The sequence below is a fragment of the Hemiscyllium ocellatum genome, chromosome 12 (genome assembly GCF_020745735.1).
Source record: "Hemiscyllium ocellatum isolate sHemOce1 chromosome 12, sHemOce1.pat.X.cur, whole genome shotgun sequence".
Lineage (NCBI taxonomy): Eukaryota > Metazoa > Chordata > Chondrichthyes > Orectolobiformes > Hemiscylliidae > Hemiscyllium > Hemiscyllium ocellatum.
Window position 1 is genome coordinate 8,491,879 of NC_083412.1, and position 24,671 is coordinate 8,516,549.

The following is a 24,671-nucleotide window of genomic DNA, read 5'->3' on the forward strand; positions in this document are numbered from 1 at the left end:
ATTCCAAGTGCAGTCTAACCAAAGTTTTATAGAGCTGCAACAAGATCTCACGACTCTGAAACTCAATACCCCTATTAATGAAAGCCAAAACACCGTATGCTTTCTTAACAACCCTGTCCACGTGGGTGGCCATTTTAAGGGATCTATGTACCTGCACACCAAGATCCCTCTGTTCTTCCACACTGCCAAGAATCCTATCCTTAATCCTGTACTCAGCTTTCAAATTCGACCTTCCAAAATGCATCACCTCGCACTTATCCAGGTTGAACTCTATTTGCCACCTCTCAGCCCATCTCTGCATTCTATCAATGTCCCGCTGCAGCCTACAACAGCCCTCTTTACTGTCAATGACACCTCCAATCTTTGAGTCATCTGCAAACCTGCTGACCCATCCTTCAATCCCCTCATCCAAGCCATTAATAAAAATTACAAACAATAGAGGCCAAAGGACAGAGCCCTGTGGAACACTACTCACCACAGACTTCCAGGCAGAATATTTTCCTTCTACTACCACTCGCTGTCTTCTGTTGGCCAGCCAATTCTGTATCCAGACAGCTATGTTCCCCTGAATCCCATTCCTCCTGACCTTCTGAACGGGCCTACCATGGGGAACCACATCAAATGCCTTGCTGTAGTCCATATACACCACATCCACAGCTCGACTCTCATCAACTTGTCTCGTCACATCCTCAAGGAACTCGATAAGATTTGTGAGGCATGACCTGCCCCTCACAAAGCCGTGTTGAGTGCATTTAATCAAGCCATGCTCTTCCAGATGGTCATAAATCCTATCCCTCAGAATCCTTTCTAACACCTTGCAGACGACAGACGTGAGACTTACTGGTCTGTAATTGCCGGGGATTTCCCTATTTCCTTTCTTGAAGAGAGGAATTACATTTGCCTCTCTCCAGTCCTCAGGTATGACTCCAGTGGAGAGCGAGGATGCAAAGATCTTCGCAAGTGGTGAAGCAATTGTATTTCTCGTTTCTCAAAGCAGCCGAGGACAAATCTGGTCTGGGCCTGGTGACTTGTCAATCTTAATGTTTGACAAAATTTTCAGCACATCAGCTTCCTCTATCTCTATCCATTTCAGCATGCACACCTGCTCTTCAAAGGTTTCATTCACTACAAAGTTCATTTCTTTCATAAAGACAGAAGCAAAAAACTCATTGAGGGCTTCCTCTACCTCCTCAGACTCCTCACAAATTCCCTATGCTATCCCTGATCGGCCCTACTCTTTCTCTGACCATTCTCTTATTCCTCACATAAGTGTAAAATGCCTTTGTGTTCTCCCTAATCCGTTCTGCCAAGCCTTTCTCATGCCCCCTCCTGGCTCTCCTCAGACCATTTTTAAGCTCCTTCCTCGCCTGTCTGTAATTCTGTAGAGCCAAGCTTGACCCTAGCTTCCTCCACCTTATGTAAGCTTATTCCATTGAATTCCATTTGCCAGTGCTTTGCCCACCAGACCAGACCTTTCAAAGCGTCCTGAAGTTTAGAGCTATTCTCTTCATGCTTGTCACTCTGCCAATTTTTGTGTCATCTGCATTATCACACCCCCTTCCTTAAGGTCCAGATCATTAATGCACACCACAATAGCAAGGGCTCCAGCACCAAGCCCTGAGGAACCCCACTGGAAACAGATTTTCAGTCACAGAAACATCCGTCTACAATTGCCCTTAACTTCCTGCCTCTCAGCCAGTTTTCCATCCAGCATGCCCCTTTACCTTGGATCCCATGGGTGCCTTCTTGACCATTCTGCCATGGGCTCTTCTCAGAAGCCTCGCTAAAGTCCATGCAGACAATATTAATTGTATTACACTAATGGACACTTTTGCGTACCATTTCAAAAAAAAAACAAACTTGTCAAAAATGATCAACTCCTAACTTAGAATCCATACAGTGTGAAAGCAGGCCATTCAGCCTAAGCCCAGACCAACCCTCTGAAGAGCACTCCATCCAGACCCATCCAATCCCTGTAACCCATGGCTAACCCACCTAACCTGCACATCCCTGAATACCAAGGGTAATTTAAGACCTGCGCATAGAATCAGAGAGATGTACAGCGTGGAAGCAGATTTGCAGTCCAACTTGTCCATGCCAACCAGATATCCTGAACTATATCCCTCTAAACCACACCCCCCATTCATATAACCATCCAGATCCCTTTTAAATGTTAAGAATCACACAACACTAGGTTATAGTCCAAAAGGTTTATTTGGAATCACTAGCTTTCAAGGCTCTGCCTCTTCATCAAGTGGTTATGGAGCAGCATTTAAAATGTTGCAATTGTACCAGGTTCCATCACTTCCTCTGGTAACTCAGTCCATACACACACCATCCTCTGCCCTTCGGACTGTGGCAGGAAACCAGAGCACCCAGAAGAAACCCACACAGATATGGGGAGAATGTGCAAACTCCACACAAGACAGTTGCCTGGCACTGTGAGGCAGCAATGCTAACCACTGAGCAATCATGATACTGTTAATAAATTCATCCTGCCTAATTTGTTTCTGTCCAAATGCAGACATATTCAGTCTCTTCAAAATAATTTTTAACAACTTCCCAACACTGGTGGTTAGACTGACTGGCCTTCAATTTTCTGCTCAGTCCTTTCCTCCCTTTTGACATAATGGGACAGCATTTGCGGTCCCCAAATCCTCCAGCAACTTACCCATCCTCCAAGCGGGTCTGTCTGTGACAGTCATTGACTTTATTGTCACGTGTAATCAAGTACAAATGTACAGAAGTACAGTGAAAAGTGCATAATGTTGCCACACAAGGCGCCATTTTAGATACAAATACCTCAGTGTAGCATCTTAAGAGCACAGTAAAAAGCAAGAACAAAGTTAAAAGTTAAACATTTGCATATGTTAATATCACGTGTCTGGATGATGGGATGTTTCTCTTTTCAGATACCTCCTTGGGGGTAATGGACTTGTCTCCACCTTGGAAGGGGGCCTTGCAGTTGTGAGCAATTGTTTCATTTCAATTTAAAACTATTCCAGTCAGTTGAATACTTTAACAGTATCCTTCTTTTAACATTCCATCCACCACTCCCCAGCTATTTTTGTTACTTCATGCAAAATGTATTTGCACTCAATTTTGACCTGATTATTTCTGATACTTATTAATTTTTTAAAGTTACAGTACAACAAAGCCTTCAAGACGTGAATGTTTTTAGATTAGATTAGATTAGATTACTTACAGTGTGGAAACAGGCCCTTCGGCCCAACAAGTCCACACTGACCCGCCGAAGTGCAACCCACCCATACCCCTACATTTACCCCTTACCTAACACTACGGGCAATTTAGCATGGCCAATTCACCTGACCCACACATCTCTGGACTGGGGGAGGAAACCGGAGGAAACCCACACAGACACGGGGAGAACGTGCAAACTCCACACAGTCTGTCGCCTGAGTCGGGAATTGAACCCGGGTCTCAGGCGCTGTGAGGCAGCAGTGCTAACTGCTGTGCCACCGTGCCGCCCACTAATGTGTATCATGAATAAATATATTACTATTGTGGTTATTATTGTATCTAGCAGCACCTAACCAAAGTAAACTCTCCCAACCAAAAAACAGCTGCTAACTAGTAACCAGCTGACAGTACAGCCCCAAATAGTAAACAAGCAGAAGATCCACTAACTTACTAACCATCGAAAATACAAGTTACTAATTAGTAATTAAGCTAAACAATTACAAACTTGTAACCAAAAAAAACACAAGTCACCAACTACTAACCACTAAGTAAAAACAACCATAAGTAATCAATAAAAACACAACAGTGCCAAACAGTAAACAGGCAAAACAGTCATTGACTAGTAACCAACTGAAATATCATAGTCACTTTTTGTTCCATATTTTAATGGTATTTTATTACAAGGGTTAATGCTTGAGGCACCATTTGCTGTTCAAATTCCTGTTTCGTCAAGTTTTCCTTTTTCAGATTTTATCGTGAGGGAAATCCAGAGAAAGAAAACTGTTGGAAAACGCCTTGTGACCTCAACAAGCAGTGTTGGACTTTGTCACAGATTAGTTCAAGGATTCCAGAGGAACAGTGTGAGATTATACTCCAAACTCTCAAAATCAATCGATCAGACTCCGGGCTCAATGTGATGTGCCAACAATGTTGGTGCACGGTCGATGATACACCACGCGAGATATGATAACAGCTGGGTCGTTGACCACGCTTGAGGCTTGCACTGCTGCCTGATAGATTCATGCGATTGATAGAAATGATCAGGATGACTTTGAAAACTGTCTCGATTCTGTGAAGTGTCACATGCACGGTGAGCGGCACGGTGGCACAGTGGTTAGCACTGCTGCCTCACAGCGCCAGAGACCCGGGTTCAATTCCCGCCTCAGGCGACTGACTGTGTGGAGTTTGCACGTTCTCCCGTGTCTGCGTGGGTTTCCTCAGGGTGCTTCGGTTTCCTCCCACAGTCCAAAGATGTGTGGGTCAGGTGAATTGGCCAAGCTAAATTGCCTGTAGTGTTAGGTAAGGGGTAAATGTAGGGGTATGGGTGGGTGGCGGGTCGGTGTGGACTTGTTGGGCCGAAGGGCCTGTTTCCACACTGCAAGTAATCTCATCTAATCTAATCTAATCTAATGCAAATTGACAACATGATTAAACTTGTTTCCAACCTGGATTTAGTGCAAAACAAATCAACTAAATAATAAATGAGAAGTAATAAGCATCAGGAAAGATTAAACAGCCTTAAATTCTGTTCTCTTTACTTGAGAAGAGGCCTTAAAATTGTGAAGCGGTCCAAGACAATGCCAATGGAACAAATGTTTCCACTGGTGTGGGTGACCTGGCCGAGGAGCCATAGATAATAAATCCAACAGAGAATTCTTTCACATTTATTGCATATCCCACACTGCCTTTGAGAAGGTGATGATGAGCTGCCTTTTTGAACCATTAGGTTATAGATCCGAGTGGTGCTGGAAAAGCACAGCAGGTCAGGCAGCATCTGAGGAGCAGGAAAATCGACGTGCCAGAGGTGGAAAGAGTGGATGTTGAATAGGGGATGGAGGTAAATGCTGAAGGGGATGGGGGTAAATGTGAAAGGGATGGTTGAGGATAATTGTTGAAAGGAGGAATTGTTGGGGGTGAATATTGAAAGGGTACGAGTTAGTAAATGTTGAAGCCGGTGGATTGAAGGGGATTTGAGGGATGAATGTTGAAGGAGTGTATGGGGGTGAATGCTGAAGGGAGATGGAGATGAATGTTGACGGGGGAGGTGGCATTTGATCAGTAAATACATCGGGATGTGTTAGAATGTGAGCCATGATCAAAAAAGGCTTGCATTTATGCAGTGCACAACCGTCAGACTTTACAGTCAGTTAGGACACTTAAAATGTAATCACTTAAATAATGTAGAAAAAATGAGCCAATTGGGATCAGAGAGATCTCAGGAACAGCCACATGCTAATGACTACACAATCCATCGTAATAATGTCAGTTGAGGAATTTATATTGGTCAAGAACTTGGATACCTCGCTCTAGTCTCCCATAAGGTAATGCCTCGATTGAACATCTGACCTGGAAGACAGCATATCCGACTTCCCCTTTTAGGGCTGAATGGCCTATTTCTGTAGACATCTCTGCCGATGCTAAGGGTACAATGACCCACTTGTGGGACCGCAAAGTGATTCTGGTTTCAGATGTGTAGGAAGCTGACTGAACAGTACTAGCTCTACATTGCCCTATGATCCCGGCAGAGTAAGAGGTTGTCAATGGCCCACCTTGTCTGCAGGTGCTGATATTCAGGACTCCTGACAATGGACATTTCCCTCCTGGACAACACTCTTTGTTACTGGGATGGTCACTTGCGAAAGCCTCTTTTGGCAGAATAAATCGATAGGCACCAATGCCTTCTACTTCGACCTCCTTTTCAAACATCAGGTAGAAAGACCTGTGTGAAGCAGCAACAATTGGAAGTCATCTCTTGCTTGAAGTTATAATTTTTAACTTACAACACACACACACACACACACACACACACACACTCCACTGTCCCCTTAAGTACATCCCGGAACTCTCTACTATGGCTCCATTCTATCTGCTTTGAGCGCTCATACTCCTTCCATTTCACCCTCTTCATTCCCTTCCACCTCCAGTATTATTCCACAGCTACATAACACCTAAAGAATGTAGGCAAAAATGAGGACTGCAGATGCTGAAAATCAGAGTGGTGCTGGAAAAGCACAGCAGGTCAGGCAGCATCCAAGGAACAGGAAAATCGACATTTCGGGCAAAAGCCCTTCATTAGGAATGAGGCAGGGAGCCTCCAGGGTGGAGAGATAAATGGGAGGGGATTGGAGCTGGGGAGTGCAATAGGTGGATGGAGGTGGGAATGAAGGTGATTGGTCAGAGAGGAGGGTGGAAGGAAGATTGGCAGTAGGACAGATCATGAGGATGGTACTGAGCTGGCAGGTTGGAACTGGGGTAAGGTGGGTGTACCAGATTCACGCTACACAAGTGCCAGTCAACTACCATCAAGGGAGAATCTAACCATCATCTTTTGACAATTAATGGTGTTACGATTATTAAAGCCCTCACTATCAACAATTACCATTGACCAGAAACTGAACTGGACTTGCCATATAAATAAAAACTGAAAGAACTATGAACACTGGAAATCAGAAGCTTTGGCGACTGTCTGTGGGGAGTTTGCACATTCTCCCCGTGTCTGCGTGGGTTTCCACCGGGTGGTCCGGCTTCCGCCCACAGTCCAAAGATGTGTAGATTAGGTGAGAATTGGCCATGCTAAATTGCCCGTAGGGTTATGTGTGTTCGTCAGGGGTAAATATAGGGTAGGGAATGGGTTTGGGTGGGTCGCTTTTCAGAGGGTTGGTGTGGACTTGTTAGGCCGAAGGACCTGTTTCCACACTGTAGGGAATCTAACCTAATCTAATCTAATCTAATCTAATCTAATCAAATACAGAAGTTGTTGGAAAAACTCGGCAGGTTTGGCAGCATCTAAAGAGAACTCAGAGTTAATGTTTCGGGTCCAGTGACCCTTCCTCAGGACTGATGGTAGCTGGGAAAATGTCAGTTTATATGCAGACATTAAGGTTGGGGGGGGGGGGGGGGGAGGGCTAAGCAGTAAGTGATAGGTGGGGATAGAGCCCAAAGAGACGGAGCAGTTAGACAGACAAAGGAGTCGATAAAGATCTGGCTGGGAGGTTGAATAACTGTTAATGGAGACTGTTAGTGGCTAATAATAGGTAGTGTGTAAAGTCAGACTTTGTGATAACAAGGCCTGGTGTGTGTGTCTAGGGTTGGGGACAAGAATATGGGAGAGTTCAGGCCATAAAATTATTGAACTCGATACTGGGTCCAGACGGCTGCAGGGATCCCAAGCGAAAATGAGGTGTTGTTCTACCAGCTTGTGCAGAGCTTTGCTGGAACACAATGCATATCAACCCTAATTTTTATTTAAATAGAAGCAAGACAATGTATTAACTATATACCAACTGACCTTACATATATATAGGTGATGGGCATTTACTGGGGACTCACTTGAGCTTCTTTAAGCAAACACAGAAGGGGTGTTTGTGGCACAGTGGACATGAACCTAACTGCAAGCCATATAGTTTGGCTTCAAGACGCACCCGAGGAAGTGATACAAACAGAGAGGTTGTAAGAACAGGCTAATTATTTCTGAACTGAAGCAGACTAGAACTCTGGCTATGGAGGTCTTACTCGAGATTAGAGTGGTGCTGGAAAAGCACAGCAGGTCAGGCAGCATCCGAGGAGCAGGAAAATCAATGTTTCGGGCAAAAGCCCTTTAGCAAGGATCAATTTTTGCCCAAAACGTCGATTTTCCTGCTCCTCAGATGCTGCCTGACCTGCTGTGCTTTTCCAGCACCACTCTAATCTGGACTCTGATCTCCAGCATCTGCAGTCCTCACTTTCACCTATGGAGTTCTTAGGTCTAAGCGCTCAATTCTGTAAATCAATGTCCACGTGGATAAAGATTGGCTGTGGTTGTGTCCCACACATTTCTGGAATAGAAGACCAAGGAGCTGTGACAATTACTGAGTCACAATTAATTAGAATGAATGGCTTTGAGATATGTAGGGAAGAGGTGTTGGAAATTCTGGAAAGGGTGAATATAGATAAGCCCCCAGGGCCTGATGGCATTTATCCTAGTATTCTCTGGGAAGCAAGGGAGGAGATTGCAGAGCCATTGGCCTTGATTTTTATGTCCTCGTTGTCTACAGGAATAGTGCCAGAAGACTAGAGGATAGCAAATGTGATTCCCTTGTTCAAGAAGGGGAGTAGGGATAACCCTAGTAACTATAGGCCAGTGAGTTTCACTTCTGTTGTGGGCAAAGTCTTAGAGAGAATTGTAAGGGATAGGATTTATGAACATCTGGATAGGAATAATGTGATCAGGATAGTCAGCATGGTTTTGTGAAGGGCAGGTCGTGCCTCACAAAGCTTATTGAGTTCTTTGAGAAGGTGGCTAAGGAGGTGGACGAGGGTAAAGTGGTAGGTGGTGTATATGGATTTTAGTAAGGCATTTGATAATGTTCCCCATGGTAGGCTACTGCAAAAAATACGGAGGTATGGCATTGAGGGTGTTGGAAGTTTGGATTAGGAATTGGCTGGCTGGAAGAAGACAGAGGGTAGTAGTTGATGGTAAAGATTCATCTTGGAGTGCAGTTACCAGCGGTGTTCCGCAAGGATCTGTTTTGGGAACATTGCTGTTTGTCATTTTTATAAATGACCTGGAGGAGGGGCTAGAAGGTTGGGTGAGCAAGTTTGCGGATGATACGAAAGTCGGTGGAGTTGTTGACAGTGAGGAAGGATGTGGCAGGTTACAGCAGGATGTAGATAAGCTGCAGAGCTGGGCAGAAAGGTGGCAAATGGAGTTCAATGTAGCTAAGTGTGAAGTGATTCACTTTGGTAAGATTAACAAGATGGAGTACTGGGCTAATGGTCGGATACTTGGTAGTATGGATGAGCAGAGGGATCTTGGTGTCCATGTACACAGATCTCTGAAAGTTGCCACCCAGGTAAATAGTGCTGTGAAGAAGGCATATGGCGTACTGGCTTTTATTGGTAGAGGAATTGAGTTCCGGAGTCCTGAGGTCATGTTGCAGTTGTATAAGACTCTGGTGCGGCCGCATCTGGAGTATTGTGTGCAGTTTTGGTCGCCATATTATAGGACGGATGTGGAGGCACTGGAACGGGTGCAGAGGAGGTTTAACGGGATGTTGCTTGGTATGGTAGGAAGATCGTATGAGGAAAGGCTGAGGCACTTGGGAGTGTTTTCATTGGAGAAAAGAAGGTTTAGAGGTGACTTGATAGAGGTGTACATGATGATTAGGGGTTCAGATAGGGTTGACCATGGGAACCTTTTTCCACGTATGGAGTCAGCTATTACGAGGGGGCATAGCTTTAAATTAAGGGGTGGTAGGTATAGGACAGATGTTAGGGGTAGATTCTTTACTCAGCGAGTAGTGAGTTCATGGAATGCCCTGCCAGTAGCAGTGGTGGACTCTTCTTCTTTATGGGCATTTAAATGGGCATTAGATAGACATATGGAGGATAGTGGGCTAGTGTAGGTTAGGTGGGCTTGGATCGGCGCAACATTGAGGGCCGAAGGGCCTGTACTGCACTGTATTTTTCTATGTTCAATGTTCTAAAATAAAATGCACTCTGCAATGTCCTGCTGCCAAGATAATGCAGTGCTTAATTAATATTTGCAGTACAGAGGCAGTCCATTCTGACCAACATGTCCTTGCCAATGTTTGTGTTAACATTCTCACCATCCTCTTCACCTCATCGATCAATACCTTTTACCATTTGCTCCTTCAACTATTTGACAGCTACTCCTTAAATATAAGGACACCCTTCAGTCCAGCCATCCCTGTGGGCGTGAGCCTTACCTTCTCTGGGAAAAAGGAAATCTCACCTGAATTTCTGACTAGATTTGTTAATGACTACTTGCTGGTTATGACCACTAGTGTTGGGTACCTCCATGCTTGGCAACATTTGATCTTTGTCTTTCCTATTAAACCCAGCCTTTACAGCCACCCCGAGGGAGAAAAAGGGTCATATCACAGCCCACTTTCTTCCAGAGAAATGGTCTCAGTCTATTCATTCTCTCCTTACACATACAGTCTCTCTCTCTCTCCCCACACATATACACATACATATATACCTGGAATTTGTTTAGCACATCATCAGTGTCCTTTTAGTTCCTCAGAGCTCTGATTTTCACACTGTTACCACAGAAACAGAAGAAGGCCACTCAGCCCATCATGTCTGCACCACCATTCAATGCGATCACGGCTGACCTAATAACCCTCAATTCCGTAACACTTGATTCCTTTACTGATTAAATAATCAGTCGATCTCAACCTTAAACATAATTAACAACCCAGCCTCAACATCCCTCTGTACCCTCTGAAAGAAGAAATTCCTCCTCACCTCTGTCTTAAATAGATGACCCCCTTACTCTGAGATAATGCCCTGTGGTGCTAGACTTTCCACTTGGATAAACATCTCCCCTGTCAAGTCCCTGAAGAATTTCTGCATATTTCATTTTACTAAACTCCAATGAGCTGAAAATGTGTTGCTGGAAAAGCGCAGCAGGTCAGGCAGCATCCAAGGAACAGGAAACTCAACATTTCGGGCATAAGCCCTTCTTCAGGAAACTCCAATGAGTACAGGCCCACCCTGCTCATAAGTCAGTCCCTCCATACTCTGGAACAACCTGATGAACCTTCTCTGGACTGTCTTCAATTCCTTAGATAAGAAGACCAAGCTCTGTCCCAGTAATCCAACTGTGGCCAAACTACTGCCTTGTGTAGTTTTCGCGAAACCTTCCTATTTTCATTTTACATTTCCTCGGAAATAAAGGCCAACATTCCATATACCTTCCCTATTACCCACTGAACTTGAATGCTAGCTTTTTGTCGTTTATGCATGAGGAATAGTAAAATCCATCTGGTACATTCCATCTTTCTTCACTTAAATAATATTCATGCCCATTATTCTTCCTGTCAAAGTGCATAACCTCACCCTTTCCCACATTATCTTCCATCTGCCAAGTGTTTGCCCACTGGCTTAGCCTGTCTATATCCCCCTGTAGAATTGTTTTTGCCAACTGAACCACTTACCCTTCACCTGCTTTTGTGTCATCTGCAAACCTGGTGACAGTACATTCACAAAGTCATTTATATTATCAATAATTGTGGCTCCAACTCTGCTCCCTCCCGCAGTTACACCTAAGTCGTCTATGCAATTACCTGCAAATATCAGATGCAAAAATGTAAAGCTTTTCGTCCCTTTTGATCAAAGGGTGGAAACTGGCTCCATCAGTTCCATTTATCATGTTGCATGCATTTGATGCCCACAAATTCAGAGACCTGTCCAAAAGATAATAATCAACTTTCTGTTAATCATTGAGACCTTTGCCTTGGTTAATTCTCTCTGCAACAGTGATCTGATACAGCAAATGTCAACATGAGGCTTACCCAGGTATAGTGTTCTCTAACATAATTCCAGCAACGCACTTTACCCTCAAATTTAATTTGCTGAGGCAGGAAGCAGTCCCAATGCTATCCATCTTTTGAAAAATATTTGACTTCTGGGAAATAATTTTGACATATGCTACTGATAAGATGCATCCACAACTGTAACACTTCAATGAATCTGTGCAAATTGCTTTGCAATTTTGGTGAACATTTGGCAAAAGGTTGTGCACCGTTTCTTTGTCATCATGGATACATGGGATCTTTACAGTACAGAAGGAGGTCCTTTGTCCCATGGTGCCCTGCACTTGCTCTCTACAAGAGCACAGTTGAACTGGAACCCCCAGTTGACTCTGCAATCACCACACTGCCAAACAACACATTCTAACTACACTCTCCTGAATAAAAAAACAGAATGATTTCTCACCTCACCTTTGGTACTTTTGCATATCATCTTTTATCAGTGTTGACTGGTTCCCAATCTTCCTACCATGGAAACAGTTTCTCCCTAACTACTCTTTAGGGCAGCACAGTGGCTCAGTGCTTAGCACTGCTGCCTCACAGCGCCAGGGACCAAAGTCCCCTCTCAGGTAACTGTGTGGAGTTTGCGCATTCTCCCGGCATCTGCGTGGGTTTCCTCCGGGTGCTCCAGTTTCCTCCCACAGTCCAAAGATGTGCAGGTCAGGTGAATTGGCCATGCTGTGAGGTGCCTTAGTCAGGGGTAAATATGGGGCTGGGTGGGTTGCTCTTCTGAGGGTCAGTGTGGACTTGTTAGGCCAAATGACCTGTTTTCACACTGCAGGGAATCTGATCTAATCACTTTGGCTCCATCTGTCCTGGTTTTGTTCTCTTTTATACAAACATATGGAATAACAGCAGGAGAAGGCCACTCGGTCCTTTGAGTATGTTCTGCCTTCAACGCTCCACATTCCAACATAACCCCGATAACATTTTGCCTCCTTTGTTTATCAAGAATTTGTCTACATCAGCCATAAAAAAATGAAAACACTCTGCTTCCACCACCTTTTCAAGAAGAGGGTTCCAAAGATTCCTTAGGAGATAAACTTAACTGTGGAATTATTCAGTGGTGAAGAGAGAAAAGAATAATGCTCCTAAAGATTTTCACTGGCTCTGCCTGGCTATCTCTATGGACAGGGTTGCTATTACCAGGCTCCAGCACACACAATGCCTGCTGGATATACTCATGGAGCTGCATTCCCTAACACTGTGGCTATTGCTGCTCAGAATCAAGGGGGAAGCAAGATGAGAACCAAGGGCTTCAGTTCACGTGCTCAGGGAGATGAAGAGAGAGCCAGTAGGTATCCACAGACTGGAGGAGCTACGCTCAGGAGCCCCAGCAAGCTTCTCTCAGGACACTCTACACTCTCTCTACTTCTAGCTCACCCATAATTCCATAGCTGGTGGAAGATCAAGCTCAGGTGGTTAAGCCTGTTCAGGGCAAGAGACTGGCATCGGGCATGACCACCCAAATTTCTTCAGAGGTCCACCACCAGGACTACCTGGAGAGTGGGCTTCCTCCAGCCCAGCTGCACTTTGACATAGTGGGAGGGAAAACGAAGAAAATAACTCATCGAGAGTCCATATGGAAAAAAAATCACAGTAGCCTTTTAATTTTGTAAATACATGCTCACTGTTAAAATGTGCAGCACAGAGCTGCACCTGGTGAAGTCTCAATCATGTGAGAGATGACCTCCCTCTTCAAAACATCTCAAGGATGAAAGAGGTCATTGTGGTCCACCACTGCTCAGCACGGTGGCTCAGTGGTTAGCAATGCTGCCTCAGGCCAGGTCCCAGGTTCGAATCCTGCCTCAGGTGACTGTGTGGAGTTTACACATTCTCCCCGTGGCTGCGTGGGTTTCCTCTGGGTGCTCCAGTTTCCTCCCACAATCCAAAGAAATGCAGGTTAGGTGAACTGCCCATACTAAATTGCCCATAGTGTTAGGTGCATTAGTCAGGGGTAAATATAGGGTGGGGGAATGGGTCAGGGTGGGTTACTCTTCCGAGGGTCGGTGTGGACTTGTTGGGCTGAAGGGCCTGTTTCCACACTGTAGAGAATCTAATCTAATCTCTCAAAACAGCCAACTCCTTAACTGATGACAGCCTCAGACACTGAACCAGTGTGTTGAGGACTAGAGCTGAGGTGTTGCCCGTAAATGTGGACAAAACTGAGGCTCCAAGTAGCTGGGGTGGCCCATCCACACTATCCTACACTTACACCCAGCCTATGAGTGATTCAGTCATGATACCACACATTGTTTTTGCAGTGAATGTTCATTCTACGTATCGGCTTTTCAAAGGAGCACATCGCAATCAAGGTAACCAGCAGTTCACACGCCCACTCTGCCTCACAGTGTAGTGGTGTACAGAGAGAAGCTGCATAAACCGCTGCCCCTTGCACAGTCAACGCTGGATTCTCAAACATTTCGGGTCAACCTACATGCATTCTGAAACATTACCTGATTAAATTTTCTGAGCTGAGAGGGCAAGGAGGCAATTAGTCCCCACTGTAATCACTTAATGCCTTAATCCCTTAATGGGCATCCTTGGATAATGATGGATCTGCTGCTGAAATGCAAACTGAAGCCAGGATTAATAAATCAGCAGAGGCACAAGTGCTGCAAATGTCCCTAGCAGGGCCTCAAGTTCCAAATGCTTTACTCTGCCTTTTGTGAAAAGGACAGTAGCTAACCCACTTAGAGTCATAGAGATGTACAGCATGGAAACAGAACCTTCGATCCAACCTGTCCATGCCGACCAGATGTCCCAACCCAATCTAGTCCCACCTGTCAGTACCCGGCCCATATCGCTCCAAACCCTTCCTATTCATATACCCATCCAAATGCCCTTTAAATGTTGCAATTGTACCAGCCTCCATCACTTCCTCTGGCAGCTCATTCCATACATGTACCACCCTCTGCGTGAAAACGTTGCCCCTTAGGTCTCTTTTGTATCTTTCCCCTCTCACCCTAAACCTCTGCCCTCTAGTTCTGGACTCCCCCACCCCAGGGAAAAGACTGTTTATTTATCCTATCCATGCCCCTCATAATTTTGTAAACCTCTATAAGGTCACCTCTCAGGATCCAATGCTCCAGGGGAAACAGCCCCAGCTGTTCAGCCTCTCCCTGTAGCTCAGATCCTCCAACCCTGACAACATCCTTGTAAATCTCTTCTGAACCCTTTCAAGTTTCACAACATCTTTCCGATAGGAAGGAGACCAGAACTGAATGCAATATCCCAACAGTGGCCAAACCAATGTCCTGTACAGCCACAACATGACCTCCCAACTCCTGTACTCAATACTCTGACCAATAAAGGAAAGCATACCAAATGCTTTCTTCACTATCCTATCTACCTGCGACTCCACTTTCAAGGAGCTATGAACCTGCACTCCAAGGTATCTTGGTCCAGCAACAGTCCCTAGGACCATTAAGTGTATAAGTCCTGCTAAGGTTTGCTTTCCCAAAATGCAGCACCTTGCATTTATTTGAATTAAACTCCATCTGCCACTTCTCAGCCCATTGGCCCATCCGGTCCAGATCCTGTTGTAATCTGAGGTAACCCTCTTCGCTGTCCACTACACTTCCAATTTTGGTGTCATCTCCAAATTTACTAACTGTACCTCTTATGCTCGCATCCAAATCATTTATGTAAATGACAAAAAGTAGAGGGCCCAGCACCAATCCTTGTGGCACTCCACTGGTCACAGATCTCCAGTCTGAAAAACAACCCTCCACACCACCCTCTGTCTTCTACCTTTGAGCCAGTTCTGCATCCAAATGGCTAGTTCTCCCTGTATTCCACGTGATCTAACCTTGCTAATCAGTCTCCCATGGGGAACCTTGTCAAACGCCTTACTGAAGTCCATATAGATCACATCTATTGCTCTGCCCTCATCAATCTTCTTTGTCACTTCTTCAAAAAATTCAATCAAGTTTGTGAGACATGATTTCCCATGCACAAAGCCATGTTGACAATCCCGAATCAGTCCTTGCCTTTCCAAATACATGTACATCCTGTCTCTCAGGATTCCCTCCAACAACTTGCCCACCACCAAGGTCAGGCTCCCCGGTCTCTTGTTCCCTGGCTGGTCTTTACCGCCCTTCTTAAACTGTAGCACCATGTTTGCCAACCTCCAGTCTTCTGGCATCTCACTTGTGACTATTTATGATACAAATATCTCACCAAGAGGCCCAGCAATCACTTCTCTACCTTCCCACAGAGTTCTCGGGTACACCTCATCAGGTGCTGGGGATTTATCCACTTTTAACCGTTTCAAGACAACCAGCACTTCCTCCTCTGTAATCTGGACATTTTGCAAGATGTCACCAACTATTTTCCTACTGTCTATATCTTCCATACCCTTTTCCACAGTAAATACTGATGAAAAATATTCATTTAATATCTTCCCCCATTTTCTGTGGCTCCACACAAAGGCCGCCTTGCTGATCTTTGAGGGGCCCTATTCTCTCCCCAGTTACCTTTTTGTCCTTCATATATTTGTAAAACCCACTTTGGATTCTCCTTAATTCTATTTGCTAAAGCTATCTCATGTCCCCTTTTTGCCTTCCTGATTACCTCTTAGGTATACTCCTATTCCTTTATAGGAATTCCTAAGGATTCACTCAATCTATCCTGTCTATTCCTGACATATGCTTCCTTCTTTTTCTTAACCAAACCCTCAATTTCTTTAGTCATCCAGCATTCCCTATAGTTACCAGCCTTTCCTTTCACCCTGACAGGAATATACTTTCTCTGGATTCTTGTTATCTCATTTATGAAGGCTTCCCATTTTCCAGCCGTCCCTTTACTTGCGAACATCTGCCTCCAATCAGCTTTCAAAAATTCTTGCCTAATACCGTCAAAATTGGCCTTTCTCTAATTTAAAACTTCAACTTTTAGATCTGGTCTATCCTTTTCTATCACTATTTTAAAACAAATAGAATTATTGTCGCTGGCCCCAAAGTCCTCCCCCACTGACACCTCAGTCACCAGCCCTGCCTTATTTCCCAAGAGTAGGTCACGTTTTGCAACTTCACTAGTGGGTACATCCACATACTGAATCAGAAAGTTGTCTTGTACACACTTAACAAATTCCTCTCCATTTAAACTTTTAACACTATGGTAGTCCCAGTCAATGTTTAGAAAGTTAAAATCCCCTACCATAACCACCCTATTATTCTTACAGATAGCTGAGATCTCCTTACAAGTTTGTTTCTCAATTTCCCTCTGATTATTCGGGGGTCTATAATACAATCCCAATAAGGTGATCATCCCTTTCTTATTTCTTAGTTCCACCCAAATAACTTCCCTGGATGTATTTCCCGGAATATCCCACTTTGCACACTGTCAGCCATTTCTTCATAGTTACTGCACAGCTAACTTTTGACGCTACGTGTTTCAATGCGATTGAATTGCAGGCTGCACCTGTAACACATGAATATCCCCTCACTCTCACCTTCCCTTTCATTTCCCAATGCCCCCATTGACCCTTCAGCCTCCCTCCATTTCCACTGAACCTTTTACGTCAACGTCGTCACTTTACTTCCAGAGGACATTATTGTGGAAATTCCCATCCCCTTGCTGGAATTACCTCCTCCCTGTGTGTGGGTCAGAATTACCGTGATCTGCTTGGAGTGTCCCTTTCCAGAATTCCCAGTTCTCTCTTCTTCACTATCAGCTCCCAGCCTAACGGTGGCTCAATGGTTAGCACTGCTTCCTCAGCACCAGAGACCTGGGTTCAATTCCCACCTCGGGCAACTGTTTGTGTGGAGTTTGCACATTCTCCCAGTGTCTGCGTGGGTTTCCTCCGGGTACTCTGGTTTACTCCTACAGTCCAAAAATATGCAGGTCAGGTGAATTGGCCATGCTAAATTGCCCGTAGTGTTAGGTGTAGGAGAATGGATCTGGGGTGGGTTGCTCTTCGGAGGGTCGATGTGGACTAGTTGGACCGAAAGGGCCTGTTTCCACACTGTAGGGAATCTAATCATAATCTCCAATTGCCCTCTCTCCCTGTCACTATGTCTCCAGCGGTCCAGGACAATGAGGCCCATCCCCAGACTTGGAGCATCCTGCTTTCCCCAGCACTCCATGATTTTGCATTGTTAAGCCCCTGACCATTTTTGACCAATCCCAGACCACTGACCATTATTCACCACCTGGACTGACTCGACAGAAAAAGCCCCAAAATGAATGTATAGACTAGTTTTCAGGGTACCTCTTAACATCTCTCCTCCCAGCCCTTTCCCGGATGCCATGACCAAGTGGTTGCCTGACCTGACGTGAATCCCCCTCCCCCTCCCCTCCCGCCGCCCCTGGGAAAACGCAACAGAGTTTGCTTTCCAGATTCCCCACGTGACAATTGCATCAACTGCCACTGGTTAAAGACCAGTTCAGTCAGGATGAGGTCCCCAAGTAAATTTTAATTCAAATCTTGGTGACAAAATGGTGGGGTATCCATTCCTCATCCTCTGGCCCAACTAAATGCTGGACACTTTGCCTCCAAAGTGGCGGCTCAGCGGTTAGCATTGTTGCCTTACAGTGTCAGAGACCTGGGTTCAATTTCAGCTTTGGGCGGTTGTCTGTATGGAGTTTGCATGCTCTCCCCGAGTCTGCGTGGCTTTCTTCCAGGTGCTCCAGTTTCCTCCCACAGTCGAAAGGTTAGGTGGATCGGCGATGGGAAAAGCAGATTTGTAGGGCTGAGTGGGATGCTCTTTGAAGGGTCGGTGTGAAAATGATGGGCCAAATAGCCAGATTCCACAGTGTAGGGATTCTATGAACTGACCTCAGGAGAGACCATTCAATTCCTGTTTCCCCTCCCCCACTATTAGTTTTGTTTCTCGCTCTATAGGATTTCCAGCACTTTCTGCTTTTATTTCTGATTTGCACATGCTGCTATATTCAATTTTTATATTGGATCACTTGCCTATTTGCTCCAATGCTCTTCATGGGATCTTGTCATGCCCAAGCTGGCTGCAATGGTCACTATAGTTACAACGGAGAGACGTTGCACAAAGTACTTTCCAAGCACTGTGGGACGCTCCAAAGTGGAACTCAAGGGTGGCTCACTGCCTGGGGTAATTAGGAATGAGCAGTAAGTGACCCAGATCCTGAAATCAAACCAAATAACCACAAGGCTACAAAGATGGCGTTCTCATTTGCATTTTGCCAATAGCTGGACAATACCTAGTGACAACATAGCAGTGAGAATCTTCAGTTAGTCCATCAGAAGCTAGATTTACCAACACAGAATTCACGCTTACTTTATTCATATTGCATTAGGATAAGATTATAGCTGTCAGTTGTAGTAAGGAGAAGTTACTTACTCCTGCCCATTCCACATCATTACTTCCGTGAATTTCATATAGTCATCTTTGCCAGTATTGAATAAATACTCCCCGTCATTTGTTCCATTCATCTGGAAATGGATTGAAATACTGTCATAGAAAGTGCCTTCTTTAGCTGAAGATAATCATTTATGATTCCTCCATGAGCTGTCTATACACACACACACACAAGCATTTACAATATAAAATTTAACAATTGGAAACTCGGTACAGTGCAATAAATGGACCTACTTTTGAATAGCCTTGGCAATGGCTGGAACTGCTAAAATGGTGGTTACTTTTAGTTATCCTGAGGGTAGTAAATCATTCATTTAGTGTTTTGTTGGGGTTATATGTCGACTCTCATGGGTTTTGTGCAGCCAAATGTCTCTGAGAAACATTTGTGAACTAGATGGGCATCAACAGTAACATCTACAGGTCAGTTTTGACTCCATATGACAATATTTAATGTGCCAAATGATTTGATCTGCTGCCATACAGCCTCATGTCTAGGCTGTCAACACCAGGTAAAGCTAAAAATCACACAACAGGTTATAATCCAACAGGTTTATTTGGAAGCACTAGCAACACCATAACCTGCTGATGTGTGATTTTTAAACTTTGTCCACCCGAGTTCAACACCGGGTAATGTTGTCAGGCCTTAGACATGACCATCAGTGTTATCTGACACGAGATTGCATGCATACTATAAAGAGGCACTATTTTAGTCAAAAGATGCTTGAGGAGAAGAAAGGAGGATGGCACAGTGACTCAGTGGCTAGCACTGCTGCCTCACAGCAAGAGGGACCTGGGTTTGATTCTATCCTCAAATGACAGTCTGTGTGCAGTTTGCATGTTCTCCCCAAGTCTGTGTGGGTTTCCTCTCAGTCCAAAGATGTGCAGGTTAGGTGGGATTGGCCATGCTAAAATGCCCAGAGTGTCCTGGGATGTGCAGGCTAGGTGGATTAGCCATTGAATTTGCAGGGTTACGGAGATAAGGTAGGGGTGGAGGAGTCAGTGCAGACTTCAACAAGCCAAATGGCCTGCTTTTACACTGTAGGGATTCTTGGACTCTAACCATTCTTTCACAGTGTTGATGAGAATGATAAAGTGTTGTAATATTATGGTTTCTAACCAAATGAAGAAAAAGGCCAATCATTTTTAGAAACTTGCTGTCCATTTAATACATTGTTCATTTTATTTTCAGATAAAGTATCACATTTCTAGATCCAAAAGTGCCTGGATGGCAAAGCCCCTGGGTTAGAGGGTATGCAGAAAGAGGGAGAGAAATCACAACACTGACATCCGGTTTATGGAGATCTGTCCTGCAGTCTGTAATTTACCGGTTAGCTTGATGGACAAGACATATATGTGTTTCATTATTGCTGATATGCAGGATGTATGTCTATCAGCCTGACCAGTCAAAGCCAATAACCTTCAACACCTTTTACACATTAATTTCACAGGTAGCTGGCCTGAAATTGGCACGGTGGACAGGCTAACTCTCCTGAATGGGATTTCTATCCAGTTACTGAGGGTGCAGACATGTAAAGTTGACATCTAAAGACCCTATGTTAAACATCCAAATATTGTTGCCTATTTCATTAGCGCATGTGGTTTGATTACGGTGTTTTGCCAGACACTGAATTTCACAGGAACCCAACCTGTGCGCACACACAGGGAAATAAAAGTGGAGTTGAATTAAATAACCACTTAGTTGTTGTATCAATCAATCAATTGCATATTGCTGAGAAAGACACTTTGCTCTTGTCAGGACCTCTGCAAGAATGCCTAAACATAACTAATTGCAGGAGAAAACAGTGCTGATTGGTTGTTAAGTTGGCTTTGATTCTGGGTCACATCTTCCCTGCATATCTTGATCAAATTCTTAAATCTATGTTGCCTAGTCCTTAGACCATCACAGTCCTTGTAGAATTGCAGAATGATTACAGAACATAAGGACACCATTTGGCTCATCATGTTGAGGGGCAGCAAGGTGGCTCACTGGTTAGCACTGCTGCCTCACAACACCAGGGACCTGGGTTCGATTCCAGCCTCAAGAGACTACCTGTGTGGAGTTTGCACGTTCTCTCAGTGTCTGCGTGAAATTCAAAGACTTGCAGGTCAGGTGGAGTGACCATGTTAAATTGTCCATAGTATTCTGGGATGTGTCAGTTAGGTGCATTAGTCATAGGAAATGTAGAGTAATAGGGTAGGGGAATGGGTCTGGGTGGGATACTCTTCAGAGGGGGTGTGGACTTTTTGGATCAAATGGCCTGTTTCCACACTGTAGGCATTCTTAGATTAGATTACTTACAGTGTGGAAACAGGCCCTTCGGCCCAACAAGTCCACACCGACCCGCCGAAGCGCAACCCACCCATACCCCTACATATACCCCTTACCTAACACTACGGGCAATTTAGCATGGCCAATTCACCTGACCCGCACATCTTTGGACTGTGGGAGGAAACCGGAGCACCCGGAGGAAACCCATGCAGACACGGGGAGAACGTGCAAACTCCACACAGTCAGTCGCCTGAGGCGGGAATCGAACCCAGGTCCCTGGCATTCTATGATGTCTATGCTGGCCGTCTACAGGAGGAAGTTACCCAGCTGTTGCTCTGCTGCCTTGATTGAACCTGCCTGTAACATGCTCTCAGGTAGCACTTCCCAGATTGTAATCATATCCTGTGTCATCGCTTCTGTTGTCAATACCTTAAATCTGAGCCCCTTCCATTTCTGTCCTTAGAGTCATAGAGATGTTCAGCATGGAAACAGACCTTTCAGTCTAACTTGTCCATACCGACCAGATATCCTAAACTGATCTAGACCCACTTGTCAGCATTTTGCCCAGATCCCTCAAAACCCTTCCTATTCATATACCCATCCAGATGCCTTTTAAATATTGTAATTGTACCAGCCTTCACCAACTCCTCTGGCAGCTCATTCCATACACGCACCGCCCTCTGCATGAAAAGGTTTCCCATTAGATCCATTTTATATCTTTGCCCTCTCACTTAAGCCCTTTAGTTATGGACTCCCCCACCCCAGGGAAAAACCTTGCCTAGTCATGCTATCCAGGCCCCCCATGATTTTATAAACTTCTATAAGGTTTAGTCTCCGATGCTCCAGGGAAAACAGCCCCAGCCTATTCAGCTTCTCCCTGTAGCTCAAACCTTCCAACCCTGGCAACTTTCTTGTAAATTGTTTGTGCATCTTCTCAAGGTTAACAGTGTCTTTACTATAGCAGGGAGACCAGAATTGAATGCAGTATTCCAAAAATTGGCTCAACCAATGTCCTGTACAGCCACAACATGACATCCCAACTCCTACACTCAATGTTCTGACCAATAAAAGCAAGTGTATTGATTGCTTTCTTCACGATCCTGTCACTCCACCTTCAAGGAATTATGAACCTGCATCATTCTGCAATTCTACAAGGACTGTGATGGTCTTGGGACTAGGCAACATAAATTTCAGAATTTGATCAAGATATGCAGGGAAGATGTGACCCAGAATCAAAGCCAATTTAGCAACCAATTAGCACTGTTTTCTCCTGCGATTAGTTTAGGCATTCTTGCAGAGGTCCTGACAAGAGCAAAGTGTCTTTCTCAGCAATATGCAATTGATTGATTGATACAACAACTAAGTGGCTATTTAATTCAACTCCATTTTTATTTCCCTGTCTCTTTGTTCAGCATTTTACCCAAAACCCTACCATTAGATGTATAAGTCCTGCCCTGATTTGCCTTACCACAATGCAATGCCTCACATTTATCTAAATTATCACCAGCCACTCCTCGGCACATTGGCTCATCTGATCAAGGTTATGTTGTACTCTGAGATAACCTTTTTCACTGTCCATACACGACTAATTTTGGTGTCATCTCCAGCTTACTAACCATACCTCCTATGTTCACATCCTTTTACCAATAGAATCAGTTCGTCCCATTTACCATGTCAAGGTCCCATCATGATTTTGAATAATTCCATCAAATCTCCTCCCGGTCTACTCTTTTCTAGGGAGAACAATCCCAACTTCTCCAATCCATCTGACATTCTTCATCCCTGGAATCGTTTATGTGGATCTGACTTGCACCATCTCACATTTCTTCTCTTCCTTCCTAAAATTTGGCATCCAGAACTGGACCTAACTTTCCAGATGAGGTTGAGACAATGCTCTATATGGCTTCAAGAGTTTAAAGAAGGACCCGAATTGTGAGTAAGGGTGAAGAATTTCTACTTCCTGTCAATCTCCAGGTGATAGTTAAAAGTATAGGACTCAGGTTAAAGTAAGTTAGAGTGAGTAAAACTAGGTAACGTTAAAAAACTGCAACATATAATGTCAAAGTTTGGCAGGACAGCTCGACCAAGTGGAGCGTCCATCCTGTGGCCCCTTCTTGTCACCTAGACAAGCCCATGTCACCGACTGCACAAGACTGAGTGCCAGGTTTCAGAACTAGAGCATTACTGGAGGCACTGTTGAACATTGGCAGGGCAGAGGCCTATGTGTCTATTTCATTCAGGGAGGTGATCACACCACAGGTTAGGTGCAGGCAGGCACATGGGAATGGGTGAGTGCCAGGCAGTCCAAGAGAGGTAAGTAGGTAGTGCAGGAATCCCTGGATGTTCCGATGGATAATCGGTTTTTCATTCTGGATACTGTTAAGGACTATGGATATTTGGAGGAATGCAGCTGTACAGGAGGGAAAGGCAAAGAGCGGTAAGATAGCAAGGTTTTAATTCACTCGTGAGATGTGAGCATCACTAGCTGGAGCCAGCATTTATTTCCCATCTTTAGTCACCCTGGAGAAGATGGTGAGGAACTGCATTCTTGAACCGCTGCAGCCCACGTGTTGTAGGTTGACTCACGATGCTGTTAGGTGGGGAATTCGACCATGTGACAGTGAATGAACAGCGATCTATTTCCAAGTCAGGATGGCGACTGGCTTGGAGTACCTTTAAGTTGAATAGAGAATTGATAACTTTCTTAAACTCTGTTTGTGGATGAGTCCAAATAGCCAATATGTCAGCATAAATACATGGCATACATCTCACTTGTCTGGATGGGTGCAGCTCCAATAACTCAAGAAGCTTGACACCATTCAGGCCAAAGAGATCGCTTGATTGGCAACAATTTCTTCCATCACTCAGTGCAGCAGTATCCACAAGATGCGCTGCAGAAATTCACCAAAACTCTTTTAGACAGCATCTTCCAAACCCATCTGGAAAGAAAAGGGAACATCACTATCTGCAAGTTCCCCTCCAAGCCACTCACCATCCAGACTTGCAAATATATCACCGCTCCTTCAGTGTCATTGGGTCAAAGTCCTGGAATTTCCTTCCTAACAGCAAGGTGGGTGTAACTGCAGCCCAAGGGCTTCAGTGGTTCAACAACACTCTTCAGAGCAATTAGAAATGGGTAACAAATGCCTGGCAAATGCTATCCACATCCTGCATCAAATGCAAAGGAAAAACTGTGCTCTCGCCTCTTCTTTTGTCACAGTGTTGTGTAGAACTCTTGGTCAGCCCATTTTAAATGGACTGCTGGTTCCTCCAGTGAAGGTTCAGTACATTGGATTGATATTAACTGGATTAGACAAGAATGAGAGATGTTCTGATTAAAATGTGCATGTCTCTGGTCAGCCTAATAATGCTAGTCTAAACGTCAAATACTAGTCTTCTGCTAGTCTAAGAGACTGCAGCACACTCCTAGGATAAGAAGATGTTCATTTCACATCGAGATGAGGAACAATTTCCACACACAAAAGCTTGTGACTCTTTGAAATTCTCTGCCTCAAATGGTTGGGAATGCTGCATCACTGAAAG

General features: G+C 44.6%; 1 protein-coding gene across 1 annotated transcript in view; it reads right to left on the reverse strand.

Annotated features, from left to right (window-relative positions):
• LOC132820653 (lysosome membrane protein 2-like) overlaps window positions 1-24,671 on the reverse strand; it is a 64,864-nt gene that overhangs the window by 16,891 nt on the left and 23,302 nt on the right. The window contains exons 5-7 of the mRNA XM_060832863.1: window positions 18,842-18,933; window positions 11,274-11,393; window positions 5,751-5,920 (exon numbers count right to left, since the gene is read on the reverse strand). Of these exons, the coding sequence (XP_060688846.1) occupies window positions 5,751-5,920; window positions 11,274-11,393; window positions 18,842-18,933 (382 nt within the window). The remainder of the gene's footprint in view (window positions 1-5,750; window positions 5,921-11,273; window positions 11,394-18,841; window positions 18,934-24,671) is intronic.